Source organism: Plecotus auritus (assembly GCF_963455305.1).
Source record: "Plecotus auritus genome assembly, chromosome: 9".
NCBI classification, from domain to species: Eukaryota; Metazoa; Chordata; class Mammalia; order Chiroptera; family Vespertilionidae; genus Plecotus; species Plecotus auritus.
In genome coordinates, this window is record NC_137783.1 from 144,964,799 (window position 1) to 144,983,389 (window position 18,591).

Below are 18,591 nucleotides of genomic sequence, written 5' to 3' on the forward strand. Positions count from 1 at the left end.
CAGCACTTTACACCAGAAAGCCTATTTTAAAGCAAAACGTGCACAGTTGGTTAGGAGCAGGTGTAGACCAACAGAACTAAATCAACTCCGCTTGCAGGAGTTCATTTCTAAGTATTTCAAAATGCCAGACCTTGCAAATAAAACTGACCTTTTCATTTGACATTCTCTTAAAAGAAATGATATTTTAAAGATGTATTTCCCAACTATTTTTAATTCTAAATTCCTAAGAATGTGAAATTTTAAATGAGCTTTAAAGATAATACAGTGATTCCCCAGCTTCCAATTACTCTCAGCATTTTTATTTGCAATTTTGCCTCAATGTACACAAAACAAACACACAGACACACAGACAAAATTTCTTTTTTCCAACATGGTTTCTATACTCAAGGTAGAAATTAAGAACACAAACTCCCTCATCTAAAAGTGAAATTTTTATTAGTACAACACTGTAGAACACCTATGAAATTTCCCCCATTTAACTTGATAGCAAAGAGTGCACCTTAAATCAGAAAACAGGGAACATAGAAAAATACCAGTGATTCAGGTGGTCATATTTAATTAATTGCTTTAAACAAAAAAATGACAAGTCACTTGTCATGTTCTTCTCTTGACAATCCATCATACTAACTGTAGATTGCTTCTGTCCATATATTTGCTTTTCCTTCCTCTTTTCTCTTCTTTGTCAGTTTCGGTTGTGGCTCCTATATTGTGGGATTCACTCAACAAGCCAAACTTCTCCCTTTCCTTTACTATTCATATTATTTTCTTAAAAGTCAACCACCTAGCCCGGCCAATGTGGTTCAGTGGTTGAGTGTCGACCTATGAACCAGGAGGTCATGGTTCGATTCGGTCAGGGCACACGCCTGGTTTGCGGGCTCAATCTCCAGTGTGGGGTGTGCAGGAAGCAGCCAATCAATGATTCTCTCTCATCGTTGTTGTTTCTCTCTCTCTCCTGCTCCCTTCCTCTCTGAAATCAATAAAAATATATTTTTTTAAAAATCAACCACCTATTAAAATTTCTTAAATTGTCTATGCCTATCCAAATGCTATGAAAAGTTGCCACCAGCCTTACTTCAAACACTGACTCATTGAGCAACGATGTAATTTAAGTTGTTTCTGCATTTATAAAATGGGGATGGAGATGCTGGAGGGGTGCCCTGGGCTTCTTGGTTAACACTGTCATGAGTTCATGGAACAGCATTTCTCCCCTACCTCCCCTCAACCCACCAGGTACACACACCTGCAGCTCTGTCACCCTGGTCAAGTTACTTAACTTCTCTGGCCGTAAGTTGTTTGAATGTAAAAATAAAGGGACTGGACTTGAAGGGACTGGTCTTCCATTTTTGACGTCCTATTTTTCTCCAATTATACTTGCTTTTTGTTCAACTACTTTGTCAGTATATCTCATTACTTTTATGTTCCCTGTGGAATACAAATTACTTTATTCTGTAATTACACTGATTTGTATTCTTTCATTGTCCACTGTTTCTTGGATTTAAGGTAGGAGAAATCTATATATTTCAGGAGGAGTTAGAATGTGATTCTGCCTCAAGGTTTAAGAATGGGCTGAGCAACCTATAATTGAGATTTATTGGTGAACTTTTAAGGGTAAGCATGGGAAGAATGTGGGGCATCTTTATCCACAATCAAAAGTTGCTTCATCCTACTATTATGCATGTTCCTTAAGGGCAAGATCTATGTCTGTGATTTTTCTCCATTTCTCCCCATGACTGTACATAGTGGACATACAATAAATTGTTTACTATTTCACATTTAGTTTCTATGCTGAGCCCTTTGGTAGACTGGGGCCTTGGATAAACATTAGAATAGAGCACAAAGAAATGAAAATTTTTATGGTTATGTGATAGGCTTACTAGGTGGTATATATTTTTCTTGATGCAACCGTTTTTAATTAATTGTTTTACAATTATGTCAGCTACAATAATTAAGACTATGGCATTGGTGAAAGAAAAGGCAAATGGGTCAATGGAACAGAACAGACAGCCCAGAAATAGACCCACACAAATACAGTTAACTGACCTCTGACAAAGGAGCGAAGGCGATACTACAATGTAACATGGACAGTATTTTCTACAAATGATTCTTGAACAACTGGACATCCACATGCAAAAAAAAAATTAATCTAACCACGGACAGTACACCCTTCACAAGAATTAACTTAAAATGGACCGTGGACCTAAATGTAAAACACAAACCATAAAGTTCCTCGGAGAAAACGTGGAAGAAAGCCTAGATGACCTTGGGTATCTCGACAACTTTTTAGATACAACCCTAAAGGCATCATCTATGAAAGGAATCATTGATAAGAGAGACTTCATTAAAATTAAAAACTTCTGCGCTCTGAGAGACACTGTGAAGAGAATGAGAACACAAGCCACAGACTGAGAGAAAATATTTGCAAGAGACATATCTGATAAAATGTTATCCCAAATACAAAAAGAACTCCTAAAATTCAACAATAAAACAATGCAATTTAAAGACTAGGCTAAAGCCCTTCACAGACACCTCAACGAAGAGGCTATACAGATGACAAATAAGCACAGGAAAAGATGCTCCACATAACATGTCATCAGGGAAATGCAAATTAAAACAATGAGATACCACTCACTATACAGCCCTCCGAATGGCCAAAATCCAGAACACTGACAACACCGGATGTGCAGCCACAGGCACTCCTGTGCATGGCTGGTGGGAATGCAAAATCACACGGCCACTTTGGGAGACAGTTTGGCATTTTCTTACAAAACAAAATATACACTCACCATATGATCCATCAATCCCACTCCTTGGTATTTACCCAAAGGAGCCAAAACTTATGCCCACACAAAAACGGGCACATGGATGTTTATAGCAGCTTTATTCATAAATGCCCAAACCTGGAAACAACTATGATGCCCTTCAGTAGGAAAGTGGATAAATAAACAGTGGTCCATACAGACAATGAAATATTATTTAGCGCGTGCGCGCGCGCGCACACACACACGAGCTATCAAGCCAGGAAAAGACATAGAGTAACCTTTAAGGTTACATACTGTGTGATTCCAACTACAGGCACACCTCATTTTACGGTGCTTTACTTTATTGTGCGTCACAAATGTTTCTTTTTTTTTTTTTTTTTTTTTTTTTTTGCAAATTGAAGGCAAGACCCTCCACCAGCAAAATGATCATAACTCGCTTTATTGCGATACTCACTTTATTACAGTAGTCTGGAACCACAATATCTCCTAGGTATGCCTGCATATAACATTTGGGAAAAGGAAAAACTACGGGAACAGTAAAGAGAGGAGGGAGGGAGGTATAAGACACAGAGCACAGGATATTTTAGGGTAGTGAACCTATCCTATATGATACCATAACTGAAGATGCAGGTCATCTTACATTTGTCCAAACCCACAGACTACACCACACCTGATGCAAAGTACGGACTCTGGGTGATAATGATGTGTCACTGAAGGTCCATCGATTGTAACAAATGTACCTCTGGTGGGGGTGTTGATAATGAGGAAGGCTATGCATGAGTGACACAGGAGGTATATGGGAATCTCTGTAACGTCCACTCCATTTGCTGTGAACCTAAAACTCCTCTAAAAAATAAAGTCTATTCAAAAATTAAGTCAACTTTTGCCACCTGTCATTTATTCTTCCTTTGTGAAATTTTGGGGTGGGAGTGGGAGAGGCTACCAACATAGTTGGATGGGCACTCTAAATACAATATCTCATTTAATCATTTGCAACAACCGTTTAATGTAAATATTTCTATTATCCCCATTTTAGAGATGAGGAAAGAAGCTTAGAGATTAAGGAGACTCCACCTGGAAATGGCAGAGCGAGCAGAGAAGATCAGGTCAGCTTGACTCCAAAGCCCACTGTCTCGATCATTCCCTTGTACAACATTACACAGCAGCTCCCTGATATAAGCTAGTAATAGGTCTCCAATAACTGGAACTCCTTTCTGAGGCTTACATTAGAGAAAATGAAACCGTCAAAGAACAATTCCAAGTCAAAGTGACTGACAATGGGCCCAGCTGGCATGGCTCAGTGGTTAGCATCGACCTAAAAACCAGGAGGTCATGGTTCATTTCCCAGTCAGGGCACATGCCCAGGTTGCAGGCTTGATCCCCAGTGTGGGGCATGCAGGAGGCAGCCCATCAATGATTCGCCCTCATCATTGATGTTTCTATCTCTCTCTCTCTCTCTCTCCCTTCCTCTCTGAAATCAATAAATATATATTTTTTAATTATTAACAACTAGTGGCCCAGTGCATGAAATTAAAAGGGGATTAATTAGAGGAAATAATTTAATATTGCTATTTGCCCTTTCTCTATAATAGAAGTGTCAGAGATGAAAGAAAATTAGTAAAATGTATATGAAAACCTTCCTCCTGTCAGAGTCTGGGGCGCACCACAGGGCCCAGAGTCAAGTCCCTGCCCACCAACATGTGCCGCAAAATTGCATGAGACCCAGAACCGGCCACCCCACCCCACCCCCATTGGGCAAGATCCAGACCCGGCCAGTCCCACCCTTGTCAAGCCCCGCCAGGCAGGGGATGTAGCCTCAGGTCCCCTGGCCCGGTGCCAGGACAGGAGGCGTGGCCTGAGGTTCCCCAGCCCAGACTGGGGCAGGGGGCATGCCTTGAGGTCCCCCATCAAGCCCCGCCAGGTGGGGGACACGGCCTGAGATCCCCTGTCAAGCCTCACAGGGTGGGGGGCATGGCCTGAGGTCCCCCATCAAGCCCAGCCAGGCAGTGGGGTGCAGCCTCAGGTCCCCTGTCAAGCCCTGCTGGGCGGGAGGCGCAGCCTGAGTTCCCCTGACCCAGCACTGGGGGTGCACCTTGAGGTCCCCTGTCAAGCCCCACCTGGTGGGGGGCGCGGCCTGAGGTCCCCCAGCCTGGCGCTGGGGTGGGGGGAGCAGCCTGAGGTCCCCTAGCCCAGCACAAGGACAGGAAGCGCACCTTGAGGTCCCCTGTAAAGCCCTGCCAGGTGGGGGGCACGGCCTGAGATCCCCTGTCTAGCCCTGCCGGGTCGGGGACACAGCCTGAGGTCCCCTGTCAAGCCCCACAGGGGCGGGGGAGGGCGTAGCCTCAGGTCCCTGCTGATTGCTCGTTAAGGCTCCTTATGGGAACTTGGCCTCAGCTGTGGGTGCAGCCATCTTTGTGATGGAGTGATGGTCAATTAGCATGTTCCCTCTTTATTAGATAGGATGTTAGTTATAGTCACTGCTTTAGAAAAAATAATTTCCCATTTGAGTCATAATAGTATTTATTTAAATCACAGCAATGATATTCATTTTCTTCTGTGTTTTTCTAAAATTTTTTCAATAAAAATATAAATAAGGTTTCAACCAGATTTTTCCTTTGTCTTTACAGATGAACAGTGGGCTGTGTGTCCATTGTTTGCCAGTAAGGAAATAGTTAAATCTTGAGGGTGCACCCTGGTGGATATCTCCCTCAACCATCTAAAGAAAAAAAAGGTCACAGTCAGTTACTCCCGTTAGAGCAGTGTTCGCCTGAACATCTGCAGGCGCACACACACACTCTCTTTACCGTCGCCTTCTGCCTGCCACGGTCAGAGTGGGCAGTCAGTGAATCTTCCCCAAGTCCCGCTGACATTTAATACCTGGTTTAGCGGCAAAGGCTCAGAGAGGGGTGAAGCAGCCCCTCTGGCATTCAGGTAGGTCCAATACCTTCATTTCTACCAAAGCTAAAAGATGAGCTCCTATGTTTGTCAACCGTAAGGGAAAGACCCCTTCCGCAGCGTGTGAGTTAGCAGGTGGACTGGATGTCCAGATGGGGAAGGGATGATGTCGAATTTGGAAACTCTGGGGCCTTCTGGTCTCAAGCTGCTGCAAGGATTTAATTCCTGTGGCATCAGAGCCCAGGTATTCATCTTAGGGCAGAAATGCTTCTCTGGCCTAAATGTCACAAGGAAGACCTGATTCTGGTTTGACTGCCAGGAAAACAAAACAAAACGAACAAACAAACAAATCAGATCATGTATGTCTCAAACCTGATTAACCGCGCCAGGTATGGTTAATTCAAGCATGAGGTCACCTGCAATTTTGGAGCAATCAGGAAAACATTGGCAACACTGATGAGTAAGTTTTCATGCTTCGGAGTACAGTGGTTTTCTCTGAGAGGAAAAAAGAGTCCATTCAGGCACAAGAAACTACAAACCCGGACCTCACACCCTCAGTCCTCTTTTGATTCTCAACTATGCCCTGGCTGCACGGTGCATAAGCGAACCTCTCCCTGCTGAGAAACATTAGCATGGGGTTGGGAAAAGTGTGTAAGTCTATTGAGCCTATAGTTCTGTCTTTTAAAAAGAATCTTGAATGTGCTGACTTTGAAATTTCCTTCGGTTGAAGAACAGTGTCTTCTTTTTCAAAATCTGCCTGTTTTATCTAGCCTATTTAATGCAAGTTCGTTATTTTAATTCTAGTATAACTTTTAAAAACTCTTACAAGAAAAGATGTCACTAATATAGTCATATTAAAACCATGGAAAATATACAATAATCTATTCTAGTAAAAACATTTACGTGAATAAAGCAAAATTTCAAAAACTAAATAAATATTGCAAAATATTGTGAAAACACCTTCTAATGTTCCTGTTTATTCTTTACATACCTAAGTCATCTGATCATGGTTTAATTATGGGTAATCTAACATTAACTACACCAATAGTTGAACTGTGTTACAAGAGGCGTTAATTCATCTTAACAGTAGTAAACTGGAGCGTTGTTTTCACTAGTAGGTCCCTGAAATAATGAGGTGTGCCAATGGCAGGGCATCAGAGAGAGAACAGGTCAAAAACCTTTAGGAATTTGAACTAAGCTACAAAAAATGGGTAGTATTCCTTATGCCTTGCCCAAGAAAATGTTTCTGTTTAATCTACGTTAATCATGTTTTCACTTATGAGAAGCCAAGATCCCTATGACCAACCTTAACATGAAGCCAACAGGCTACAATGAAAACAGGTTTTTTAAAGCTTGCTGCTTAAAACCAAGTAAGTTCACCCTGGATGGGTTGCTTTATATGCTCATAACAGCCTTCATCCATGTTTCAAACAAACGGGCTTTGGCTTCAGCACTCCCTCCACCCAAAAGTGGGCAACTCTGTGACCATCATCACTTAGGGTTTGCCTTTACGGAATTGGGGGTCCACAGTTTTTCCTTTTAGTTCCTTTTCCATTTTCTTAGTGGCACAGGTGCCTTCTCTTATGTAAACTTGGGTAGGCCACAAAGAAAGAAAACGCTTGCCCGCATTATTTCAAAAGCAGGGCAAGCCGCTGAACCTACAGACCACTGTGGTCTGAGGAAGAGAGAGGCTTGCTTTCATCACTTTAGCAACAGTCCGTCTCACTCACCATGCATTTCTCACTTGGTTTAATAACGCACAGGATGGTGATTAAAAGATCTCACCTTGAGGACCCTCCCAACTAAAACTAATGGGTAGAAAGAATATTTAGCAATTAATTACATCTGCCTACAGAAGGGCTTAAAGGCAGAAAGCCCCACCAATATCTCAGACTGACCATAGATCCTAAATGGTCCCCGGAACCTTTGGAGGGGGGATAAAAATAAATTATAGTATTAACATTTACTGAATATTTTCCAGGCACTGTGCTATGAGATTTACATACACAGGGATTTACATTACCCCATTTAATCTTCAAAGCAACCCAATGTAGCCCTAGCTAGTTTTGCTCTTGGATAGAGCATTGGCCTTTGGACTGAAGGGTCCTGGGTTCAATTCCAGTCAAGGGCACATGCCCAGGTTTTGGGCTCAATCCCCAGCAAGGGGTGTGCAGGAGGCAGCCGATCAATGATTCTCTCTCATCATTGATGTTTCTGTCTCTCTCTCCCTCTCCCTTCCTCTCTGAAATCAATAAAAATATATTTTTTAAAAACCAATATATAGATACTAATATTATCCTCATTTTACAAATATGAAAAGACAGAGGGAAAATAACTTGTCCAAGATGGTTCTAGAGCAACTAGTTTTAGAGCCCAGACTTGGACTCAGACAATCCAATATAAGCTTGCATATTTAATGAGGGGTTACAGAAAGGGTAACAAGAAGGATAAAATATTTCCTTTTATCTAATTTGAACTCATCATCAGCATCTCCATTGCATATGCTTATCCAATTCTCATTAATCTAAAAATAATTACCAGTCTATACCTACCGACCAGATTCCCGAATCCTAAAGCCCTTTTAAATCACCTCCAGTATTACAAATATAATCGGCCATGAGCAGCAGGTAATTGTGTACTAACAACCTTACTTTTGATAAGTTCAAGTATAATCATAGCAACTATCATTTACCATGTGCAAAGTCCTGTTCTGAGTCCTTTATATGTATGCATTAATTTATTAATCGAGACTTACCAACCTATGAAGTAGGTAAAGTAATGATCCCATTTTACAGATGAGGAAACTGAAGCAGAGAGACATCACATTGTTTGCCCACGATCACGTACTTAGTAAGTGACAGAGCCAAGATTTGAATGCAGCCAGTCAGCCTTCAGAGTCCAGACTCTTAGCCACTGTTTTATGAAGCATATTAACAATTTACTCTTAAAAGTCAAGGAATCTGTGCTATTTTGTTTCCTTTCTCCTGTCGTGCCTAGGACTTCACTCTGCAAACAGGGAAGGTGCTTCTCATTAAGGCTCGTGACAGCTCTCTAAGGTAGGTGATAATAAAAAAAATAAAAATAAAAATTCGTCAAGCTTACTTCATGTAGTAAATACCTTGGAAAAAATGTTGTAATGCAAATATTAAATCCTGAATAATTGTGGCACCTCTTGGCTTAATGCCTGCTTAAGGGTTACTAAAGAATTACTTCAAATGTTATGGGCTAGAGGAGAGGTCTGAATTAACAGCCACTAAACTATTTTCGGGAAGGGAGAGGGAGTGGGAGGAAGTGGGAGGGAGGGGGAGAAAGAGAGAGTGGTTTAGGGATCTTCTCTGCTTCGCTAAAAGAACCCTAAAACCCAGAGCAAGGGCAGTTGAGAAAACAACGGGCCTTTGACGTGGCACTCACTTAAAGTCTAATTACTGTATATTTTCATGACTAAGTGTAGGGATGGTAAAACCGTTATCAGGCCGTTTCTACCCTGCACTCCAGGTATTCTGAGACTCGCCTTTCGGTTCTGCAAACAGTCACGGCTTTTCTAACCTCGGTGCCCCCCTGAACTGAACTCCCAGGCCCGGCAACCTGAGGATGCTCAGGGGTGCGATACTCTGCAACCTGAGGATGCTCAGGGGTGCGATTCTCTGCGGAGCGCCACCGCATCCAGGTCTCTGCAAGGACACCTCGGCCTGGCGTCCTGCAGGCTCCGGTTTCCAGGCAACCCCACTCAGGCCAGAGCAACTGTTCTTTCTCCTAGGTCTCCAGACCCTGGGCAGAGGGCTGGCTTCAGCCCCTCCTGGTGCTGCAGACTTCCCTAACCCGGATGTTGGCGCTGCGTTAGCCACTCTCACCTCCCAATCTCTAGATTTCCGCTCTGGCTCCAAATGTAGTCACTTCCGCACCTTTGACGTCCTCTTTCAGAAAAACGTCGTAGGAGTCTCCCCTCCCGGAGCAATGGAAACTGTTTTAGCCATGCAACCCATAGAGAACTGATTCCTGGGAAATGTAGTTCTTTCTGACGTCAAGTGGTGAGTTTTAAGGAAAAAGGACTACAATTCCCAAGAATCTAAGGGAGGATTGTCCATGTCTAAAACGTGTCCCAGCTGCTTGCTTTGTATTAGACAGGAAGGTTCTGTGGCTCTTTGCTTACCTAACTGCCTGGATTTTGCTAATTCAGTCCCACTACAAGCTTGTGGAAGAACTTTTGTTTAAAACTTGCTTTCTTCGTGTGAGGGGATCGAAACACTGTTATTTATATAAAGAGTTGTAGTAAGTTTTTTTTTTTTTGTAATTCTTTCAGATAGAAGAACTATCCACAATCAGAAAATATGTCACTACAGATGGTTACAGTCAGTAATAACATAGCCTTAATTCAACCGGGCTTCTCACTAATGAATTTTGATGGACAAGTTTTCTTCTTTGGCCAAAAAGGCTGGCCCAAGAGGTCCTGCCCCACTGGAGTTTTCCATTTTGATGTAAAACATAACCATCTCAAACTGAAGCCTGCAGTTTTCTCTAAGGATTCCTGCTACCTTCCTCCTCTTCGCTACCCAGCCATCTGCACATTCAAAGGGGGCTTAGAGTCTGAAAGGCAACAATACATTATCCACGGAGGGAAAACACCAAACAATGAGCTTTCAGATAAGATGTATGTTATGTCTGTTGTGTGCAAGAACAACAAAAAAGTTACTTTTCGCTGCACTGAGAAAGACTTGGTAGGAGATGTTCCTGAAGCCAGATATGGTCATTCCATTGATGTGGTATATAGTCGAGGGAAGAGCATGGGTGTTGTCTTTGGAGGGCGGTCGTACATACCTTCTGCCCAGAGAACCACAGAAAAATGGAACACTGTAGCAGACTGCCTGCCCCATGTTTTCTTGGTGGATTTTGAATTTGGGTGCTCTACAGCATACATTCTTCCAGAACTTCAGGATGGGCTCTCTTTTCATGTCTCCATTGCCAGAAATGATACCATTTATATTTTAGGAGGACATTCACTTGCCAATAACATCCGCCCTGCCAACCTATACAGAATAAGGGTTGATCTCCCCCTGGGTAGCCCAGCTGTGAATTGCACAGTTTTGCCAGGAGGAATCTCTGTCTCTAGTGCAATCTTGACTCAAACAAACAATGATGAATTTGTCATTGTGGGTGGCTATCAGCTTGAAAATCAAAAAAGAATGGTCTGCAACATAATCTCTTTTGAGGACAAGAAGATAGAGATTCGTGAGATGGAAACCCCAGATTGGACCCCAGATATTAAGCACAGCAAGATATGGTTTGGAAGCAACATGGGTAATGGAACTATTTTCCTTGGCATACCAGGAGACAATAAACAAGCTGTTTCAGAAACATACTATTTCTACATGTTGAAATGTGCTGAAGACGATGTGAACGAAGATCAGAAAACATTCACCAATAGTCAGACATCAACAGAAGACCCAGGGGACTCCACGCCCTTTGAAGACTCAGAAGAATTTTGTTTCAGTGCAGAAGCAAATAGTTTCAATGGTGATGATGAATTTGACACCTATAATGAAGATGATGAGGAAGATGAGTCTGTAACTGGCTACTGGATTACATGCTGCTCTACTTGCGATGTGGATATCAACACTTGGGTACCATTTTATTCAACTGAGCTAAATAAGCCTGCCATGATCTATTGCTCTCATGGAGATGGGCACTGGGTCCATGCCCAGTGCATGGATCTGGCAGAACGCACACTCATCCAGCTGTCAGAAGGAAGCAACAAGTATTACTGCAATGAGCATGTGAAGATAGCAAGAGCATTGCAAACCCCAAAACAAGTTCCACCCTTAAAAAAGCCTCCACTGAAATCCCTCCACAAAAAGGGTTCTGGGAAAATTCTTACTCCTGCCAAGAAGTCATTTCTTAGAAGGTTGTTTGATTAGTTTCACAAAAACCTTCCAGATTCAAGTGCATCAAGTTTTTAAACCAATTATAAAGAATCATAGCAATGATAAAATTATATTCATCTTTTCATTTATTGAAAATTTCTGTATTTTCTTTTAGTTAGATGAAATTCAGTACCAGTAAAAAGTACTTATAATACAGTACTAAGTACTTGAAAATATTTTACTCAAAGATATCTTAAATGAAAATTTCTGATCTGAATAGTTTCATTCAAAGAATCTTAAATACAGAAGTAGTAATAATAAGATAGATAGATAGATAGATAGATAGATAGATAATAAATAGATTGACTCCATTGGCATGAATAAATAGAAAATGAATCATCATCAAGTTTGTTAAATGTTTATCAAGTATCTGCATGAACTTTCTCTGAAGGATCCCTCATCATATGGTGTACAAATGATAAACCAAAGCCAGCCACTTGAACTGATTCTTGAAGAGAGTGAGAACAGAAGTCCACTGATGCTTAGCACTCTGAAAAAAAAGGAAGATGAGTGCTAGTACACTGAAAAGATTGGGGGGATAACTCTCACAGAGAAGGATAGTGTTGTTTATTTTCCCAAATAACAGAAGTTTAAAGGATTTCCTATAGTTAACAGGTAGAAGACTTCAAATGAGGGAAAATAATTTGTGTATATGTCTAGTTAATATGAGGAGTTTGCTGCCAGTGAAAATTGTAAAATCAGTGAGCTTGTTAAGGTCCAACAAAATACTTTATAGAATGAAAGTTAAAAGGACTGTTAATTTTGAGGCTTAGAGACATCAATCAATAATTAGATGACCTTTGAAACAAATATCTTCCTCCCTGAAGTATTTTTCTGGAAAGGAATTTTACCTTAACCTACGAGCCTAAGATAGACTCTTGTCATCGGTCTTCATGGAGAGTCCACGATGTAAATTTCTACTGAAATTTTTAGAAAAATATGAACCATACAAAAGATAAAACCTTGGGACCCAAGTTCTTTTTTTTCCTAACAGTTCCATGTCTTAGATGCTAAAATTAACTTGAATAAATTAAATCATGTTAACTTTGTTTCAGTAATGTTGTTTGATGAATATTCCTATTGAACAATTTGCTGTGCTATTGTTTTCATTTTTTGTTATTTCTATCATCTACATGAAACTAATAAAATATTAAAATGCCTTCTGTTTAATATTGACTCACTACAATTATTAACATTTATAGTTACCCAATGAAGGGCAAAATTATACTATTTAATAGTCTCAGGATCCCAGTAATTTCTTTTCTATCTGTTAGTAGAAACTAGCATAAGTTACTAGTAAAGCTGAAATATCCTTCAGAGAGTTCAAAAGAGTTATTCCTTCTAGAGGCAGATACAAACTCTTATCTTGATTTGTCTACAGATTTAAAAAAGCAGAATTGTCATTAATTCATTAGTTCTTTGTGGAAGAGTCAAAATGTAAAATACATGTACAAAGATATAGTGTTAATAAACATAGCAAAAGAGCCACATACTAGGGTCATTTTTATTAATATCCATTCTTCAAATATAAGAAAATTTTATCTATCCAAATTAGTGAAATCTTTTAAAATATTATCTTTAGAGAATATTATTTAAAAGGGCAATGTCATTTTCAGACATGTTCTGAAATTTAAACTCATTTTGTAACAGAATTACAGAATAACATTTTAATTAAATTAAATAGTACCTCAAACTATTGTCACACTATACAGACTTTATCATCTCTCCTCAATACTGTTTCAGCATCATCTAAAGATTTCTACTCTTACACCTAAACCAGTAAACTACTATTTACTAAGCATACTAAGTGTCTGACTTTAGCCAACTATGAGTTTCATGAGGACTCAAATGGTGACTTTATAATTTTGGTATTACCAGTACTTAGCATTATGCCTGGCCTATTGTAGGCTTCTAAAGTGCAGTTGAACTGAATTGAATTAAATTGGTTGGTGAATTCCATCTATATTCCAGTAAGGAGAATCTATTCTTTGTCTAATATAACACTGAGATACACACACACACACACACACACACACACGTGAGACAACCTATATAGATGTATATATATATATGTGTGTGTGTGTGTGTGTATTCTTAATACCAAGCCCTGTTTCTGGTACATTAGTTAATGCTCAATAAATGTTTATTGAATTAAGTTCACTGTATATCGACTGAAATGTACTCACTTCTGTAGTTGCTGTCTCACTGTCCTTCTGATTCCTTAATAAGTGAAGGATGAGATATGGAAATGCATCCCTTGTGCTCCAAATATCTTTAACAATCAAAATATCTCATCCCACAGAGCTTGGAAACAAACAAAAAAAAACACAACACAAAAACAGTGTACTGCACAGAAGATGAGGTGAGGTCTTGATTAAATTTATTCTCTTTTGTAGTGAAAAGAGGTCACACAGGTTTAGAATGGATTTCATAGTAAATTTAGCTAGAAAAGGCAGCCATTCTAATCCCCAGTGACAATAATTCCAAATAATTTATATGCTACCAAATTCCACCATAGCATAAAATATTGCTTTTTGACTGGGAATTTAGCATAGATAATGCCAGCTTTTGCCAAACCTACTTCTGTCAGGCAACACCTAACATAGGGATCTTATTTCTAAAAGAACTACTACCTCATTCTGTCTACAGATATCAATCTAGTAGATGTGTATTTATTTAAGTCATAATTTTGTGAGACTAGATAGGAAAACTTATCAATAACATTCCTTTTTAAAAGCTGATTAGCATGTATAGCTTAAGGATAAAGAGCTTTTGAGTAGCCTCTTTGGGGTGTCCACCAGTAAGCATTTATAGACAATCCAAGGTCTACACAAAATATGATGGGACCTGCAAAAGAAACGTATAAGTGGAGCCCCATCTTTGGGGAACTTACAGTCTCACTGTAGAATGAGGCAAGGGGGCAAGGCAGGAAAGTGATAGAAAATAAAGTAATACACTTCAAGCAACTGGTGACAAATTTAAAATCAGGTATCCATGCAGGAACACTTTACTTTTTTAGTAACAGTAAGTTGGTATGTATTTTAAGACGGCATTGTCAGCATCAGCAGGGGGAAAAAATGATTAGGAAAAGCCAGAGGGAAAAGGAAGTTTCCATGAGAAAGAAGGAAACAAGTCAGGGGAAGGAATGCTAACTTCATGAGAGAATGAGTCTGCGAGTGAGGTGCCCGCAGGCCCTCCCTTCACCTCCTCCCGGTGGGGCACAGTCGTCGGAGGGCGTGAGATATGTGCAGGAGGACATGTAGAACATGTCAAGATGTTTGAAATTGCTACTCCATCATGTAAATGTGTAGGCATAACCTTTCTCACTCTTGGACAAATCCCCTCGCACTTCATACCTTCCCAACGCATTCCACTCATATCCCACTCCTCTCTGGCCGTGGACTGTATCAGTTGTCTGCCTCAAACTCTTCAATGGTTTCCATTTGCATTTGGGATAGGATTGAAAGTCTTGACCTAGCCCGGCCAGTGTTGCTCAGTGGTTGAGCATGGACCCATGAACCAAGGGGTCCCTGGTTCAATTCCCAGGCAGGCCTGATCCCCAGTGGGGAGGCATGCAGGAGGCAGCCGATCGGTGTTTCTTTCTCTATTCCTCTCCCTTGCTCTCTAAAAATCAATTTTATTAAACATTAAAAAAAACTGTTGTTTCTTTAAAACAAAAATAAAATAAAGTCATGACCCAATCAACCTGTTCCTGTGCAATGAGGCCTCTGCCTGATTCTCCCTCACCTTCGCTCGGTCAGCTCCTACAGGAGGGCCCTTCCTTTTGTTCCTAAACACCCTGCCTCAGCATCTGCTCACAGTCTAAGTCTTCTCCAGTCCATCACCTCTCACCTGCTCCATCCACTCATTCTACCAGTCTCCTCCTAAGGTTCCTCCTTCCTAGGCGATTTATTTGATTCCCCAGTTTAAATCCCATTGTGCTATATTGTATTTGTATTGCACCTGGCACTTTTCCTTCATGAAGCCAGCTAGAGTGTGTAGTCATGCATTTATTAGGTTTATTGCTGGTTGATGTCACCTCCCCCAAAGTCTTTGTGAGCAGTAACCATCTGTGTTACTGTAGCTCCGGTGCCAAGCACCCATTGCCTGCTCATAGAAGGCATTCTATAAATATTTGTTCAAAATACAGGCTGAAGTAGTTCAAAAAAGTACCAGGAACAATATAGAACTTAGCTGAGTCCTCAAGGGTAAGGAGATACTTCATTATTTTTATTTCAAAGAGGAAGGGAGGGAGAGATAGAAACATCAATGATGACAGAGAATCATCGATCAGCTGCCTCCCGCATGCTGCCTACTGGGTTTGAGCCTGCAACCCCAGGCATGTGCCCAAACCAGGAATTGAACCGTGACCTCCTGGTTCATGGGTCAACATTCAATCACTGAACCACACTGACCAGGTAAGATACTTCATTCTTAAATTCAAAGGTAGTCTACACTAATAAAAGAGTAACATGCTAATTGACTGTACCTTTGAGACACCCACCAGCCAATCAGGAGTATGCAAATTAACCCAACAAAGATGGAAGGTTAATTTGCATACACAGGCGCCTAGCGACCAGGGGCAGGGCAGGACACTTGCATCGTCGCCATGGTGATGATGCAGGCGTTCTGCACCACCCCAGCCGTTCCAGGCTTCTGGGTAGAGTAGAAAGGCAGAAAGGCAGCTCCGGCCAGAGCGAAGGCGGTGCTGGCAGCTAGGGGAAGGAAGGCCCATTCTTGCATGAATCTTCGTGCATCGGGCCTCTGTATTCAAATAATTGGCCAAAGAGTACCAGTTTTCAGCTATGAGTTTTAGTTCTGAGGAACTAGTGTACAAGGTGGTGACTATAGTTACTGATATTAAATTATACACTTGAAATTTGTTAAGAGAGTAGATCTTAAGTGTTCTCACCATACACACACACACACACACACACACACACACACACACACACAATAGGTATGTGAGGTGATGGATGCATTGATTAACTTGATTGTAGTAAATATTTTATAATGCAAGTGTATATCAAATCATCATGTTGCACCTTTAAATATGTATATAATTTTGTTTGCCCATTATACCACAGAAAAAGTTGGGGAAAGTGAAACAAAGCAAGGATAATACTACTAAAAAAAAAAAAGCAAATCGAAGAAGATGCTAGCCTGGTGCTGGATCCCTAAGGCTCCTGCTGTGCTGGGAGTTAATCTGTCACTTGCTGAATTGTGGGTTTCTGGAGGATGGGGTACAGCTGCTGGAATAGGGAAGGGTACTGGGGGCCTTGGAGCACATGCTATTTACCTACAGATACAAGCATACTTCCGTGTTTTAAAGCTGTATGGTTACAGAGGCAGCCCGGCTGACTCTCAGTTCTGAGTAGAAGGGAACTGGGATGTCTCCTGTAGATGACCGAGAGATGGCTGAGCAGTGCTAAGGGGAGGCAGACAGAAGCAGAGGGGAAATTGTGTAGAGGTGACTTGTCCACTTTCTGGCTGAAATCAGCTTCCATCACCTTGTGTGTAACATGGAGAGAAGAGTAGTACCAACTCCAAAAGGATCCAGTGAGAACTCCATGTGCAGAGTGCTTGCCACACTGTTTGCTAAGTGGTAGCCATTGTTGTTGTTATTATTATTATTATCCCGAGGAAAAGCACTGGACCAAAGAACCTGGGTTGCAGCTCTGATCTGCCAATATCTGCATAGCCCCGGCCAAGTCATCCTCTCTGACCAAAATGAGTTTATGAAAATGTGAATTTTCTGGGGAATAGATCCTTATTTTTATCTGATTTCGAAAGGAGTTAAAACCCTCTGATTTGCAAATCCTACACTTTCAAAGGCTTACTGTTTACCTCGAGTATCCAGGACCAAATTGTCTCATTCTGCATTAGGATAAATGATACTCATTATCACAATTCTGTTGCCCTTTATTCTAAAGATCAACAAATTTATTTTGTGTTTCCCTCAAGAAAAAAGGTGTTACTTCATTCTTCAAATGTTGGACTCAAATTATTATTTGAAAATAAATCACAATACCCGTTATTTCCAAATTTTAAACTTTTATTTCAAATACGTAAACATAAAGTTGTTAATAGTAACCATAATATTAATGAGGAGTAGAAATATTAAAATATAAAAATAAGTATTGAAACACATGCTTCCTTGAATTTGAAAACATTTGACCTGGAAATATAGGTCCCCCCACATCAAATAAATCCATTTCATCCTGGTACCTGAACTGTCCCTAAAACAAAGTTCATGGAACAAACTGTGATTATTTGTAAGAAAATAAAGTGAACTACAATGCCACAAAAAGAAAAAAAAAATCTCACCAAAAATGATCTGAGGTAAATTACTGTAGTTAAAGAAAAAAAAATAGGGACAAAATATCCACTCATTTAAAATCTCTCAGCATTGAAAGGATAGACCCTGTCTCACACAATAACTGAAGATACGTGCAAATCTGCAATCAAAAACCACTTGCATCCGAGTGGTGATTTGTTCCTCCAAACCACCACTGGTGCTTACAGATCCTAGCTCCCAGCTGTGTGGAATTTGAATTCTGTTTGATGTAATGCAAGACTCACGCGCTCAGCCAAAAAAAAAAGAAAAGAAAAGAAAAGAAAATCTTTATCTTCATCTATATTTTGTGAAAACAAATTGAGGCAAAACTAAATTCCAGCTCACATGGAAGGAAAAGACATCTATTCCTCCTGCTCTTGCTTCTCGGAGCATGTTTATGAATCCCAAAGTGCTTTTTGCCTTCACACGGACCGTTCATCAATTTTCATCAGCCATTATCGCTGGTCCCTGCAGTGCCCCTCGGTGGGCTGGAAGGAAAACTGGTAGAATCCGTTCCGCAGGAGGAAAAGGCATTGCACTTGCGAAGCTCCCACCCATACTTCAAAGAAATGCTCCGCTCACTGGGCTGCGTTTCCCTGGGGTATGTGATTGCATTTCCAACGCGCATTGTCAAAAGTCAAAGTGGAGCATAAAACCAGGGTCTGCGATACTGCGGTCTCAA

At 40.7% G+C, this 18,591-nt stretch overlaps 2 protein-coding genes across 12 annotated transcripts in view; one reads left to right on the forward strand and one right to left on the reverse strand.

Annotated features, from left to right (window-relative positions):
* The window catches only part of IFTAP (intraflagellar transport associated protein), a 68,014-nt gene extending 58,369 nt beyond the window's left edge, over nt 1-9,645 (reverse strand). Inside the window, exons 1-3 of one of the 11 annotated variants that reach the window (XM_080640803.1) lie at nt 9,506-9,645; nt 8,410-8,705; nt 6,071-6,149 (exon numbers count right to left, since the gene is read on the reverse strand). The gene's annotated coding sequence lies outside the window, so the exon portion shown is untranslated. Of the gene's footprint in view, nt 1-6,070; nt 6,150-8,409; nt 8,706-9,165 lie in introns of those variants that run through there. The other 10 variants (XM_080640810.1, XM_080640804.1, XM_080640805.1 and 7 more) reach the window with 10 other exon arrangements.
* Nucleotides 9,646-9,982: 337 nt separating this feature from the next.
* Nucleotides 9,983-11,566, forward strand: RAG2 (recombination activating 2; the record flags this gene model as incomplete). The annotated part of the gene is made up of 1 exon (XM_080640084.1): nt 9,983-11,566. The coding sequence occupies one exon, from the start codon at nt 9,983-9,985 to the stop codon at nt 11,564-11,566; it is 1,584 nt and encodes a 527-aa protein (XP_080496210.1).
* Nucleotides 11,567-18,591: the final 7,025 nt, after the last annotated feature.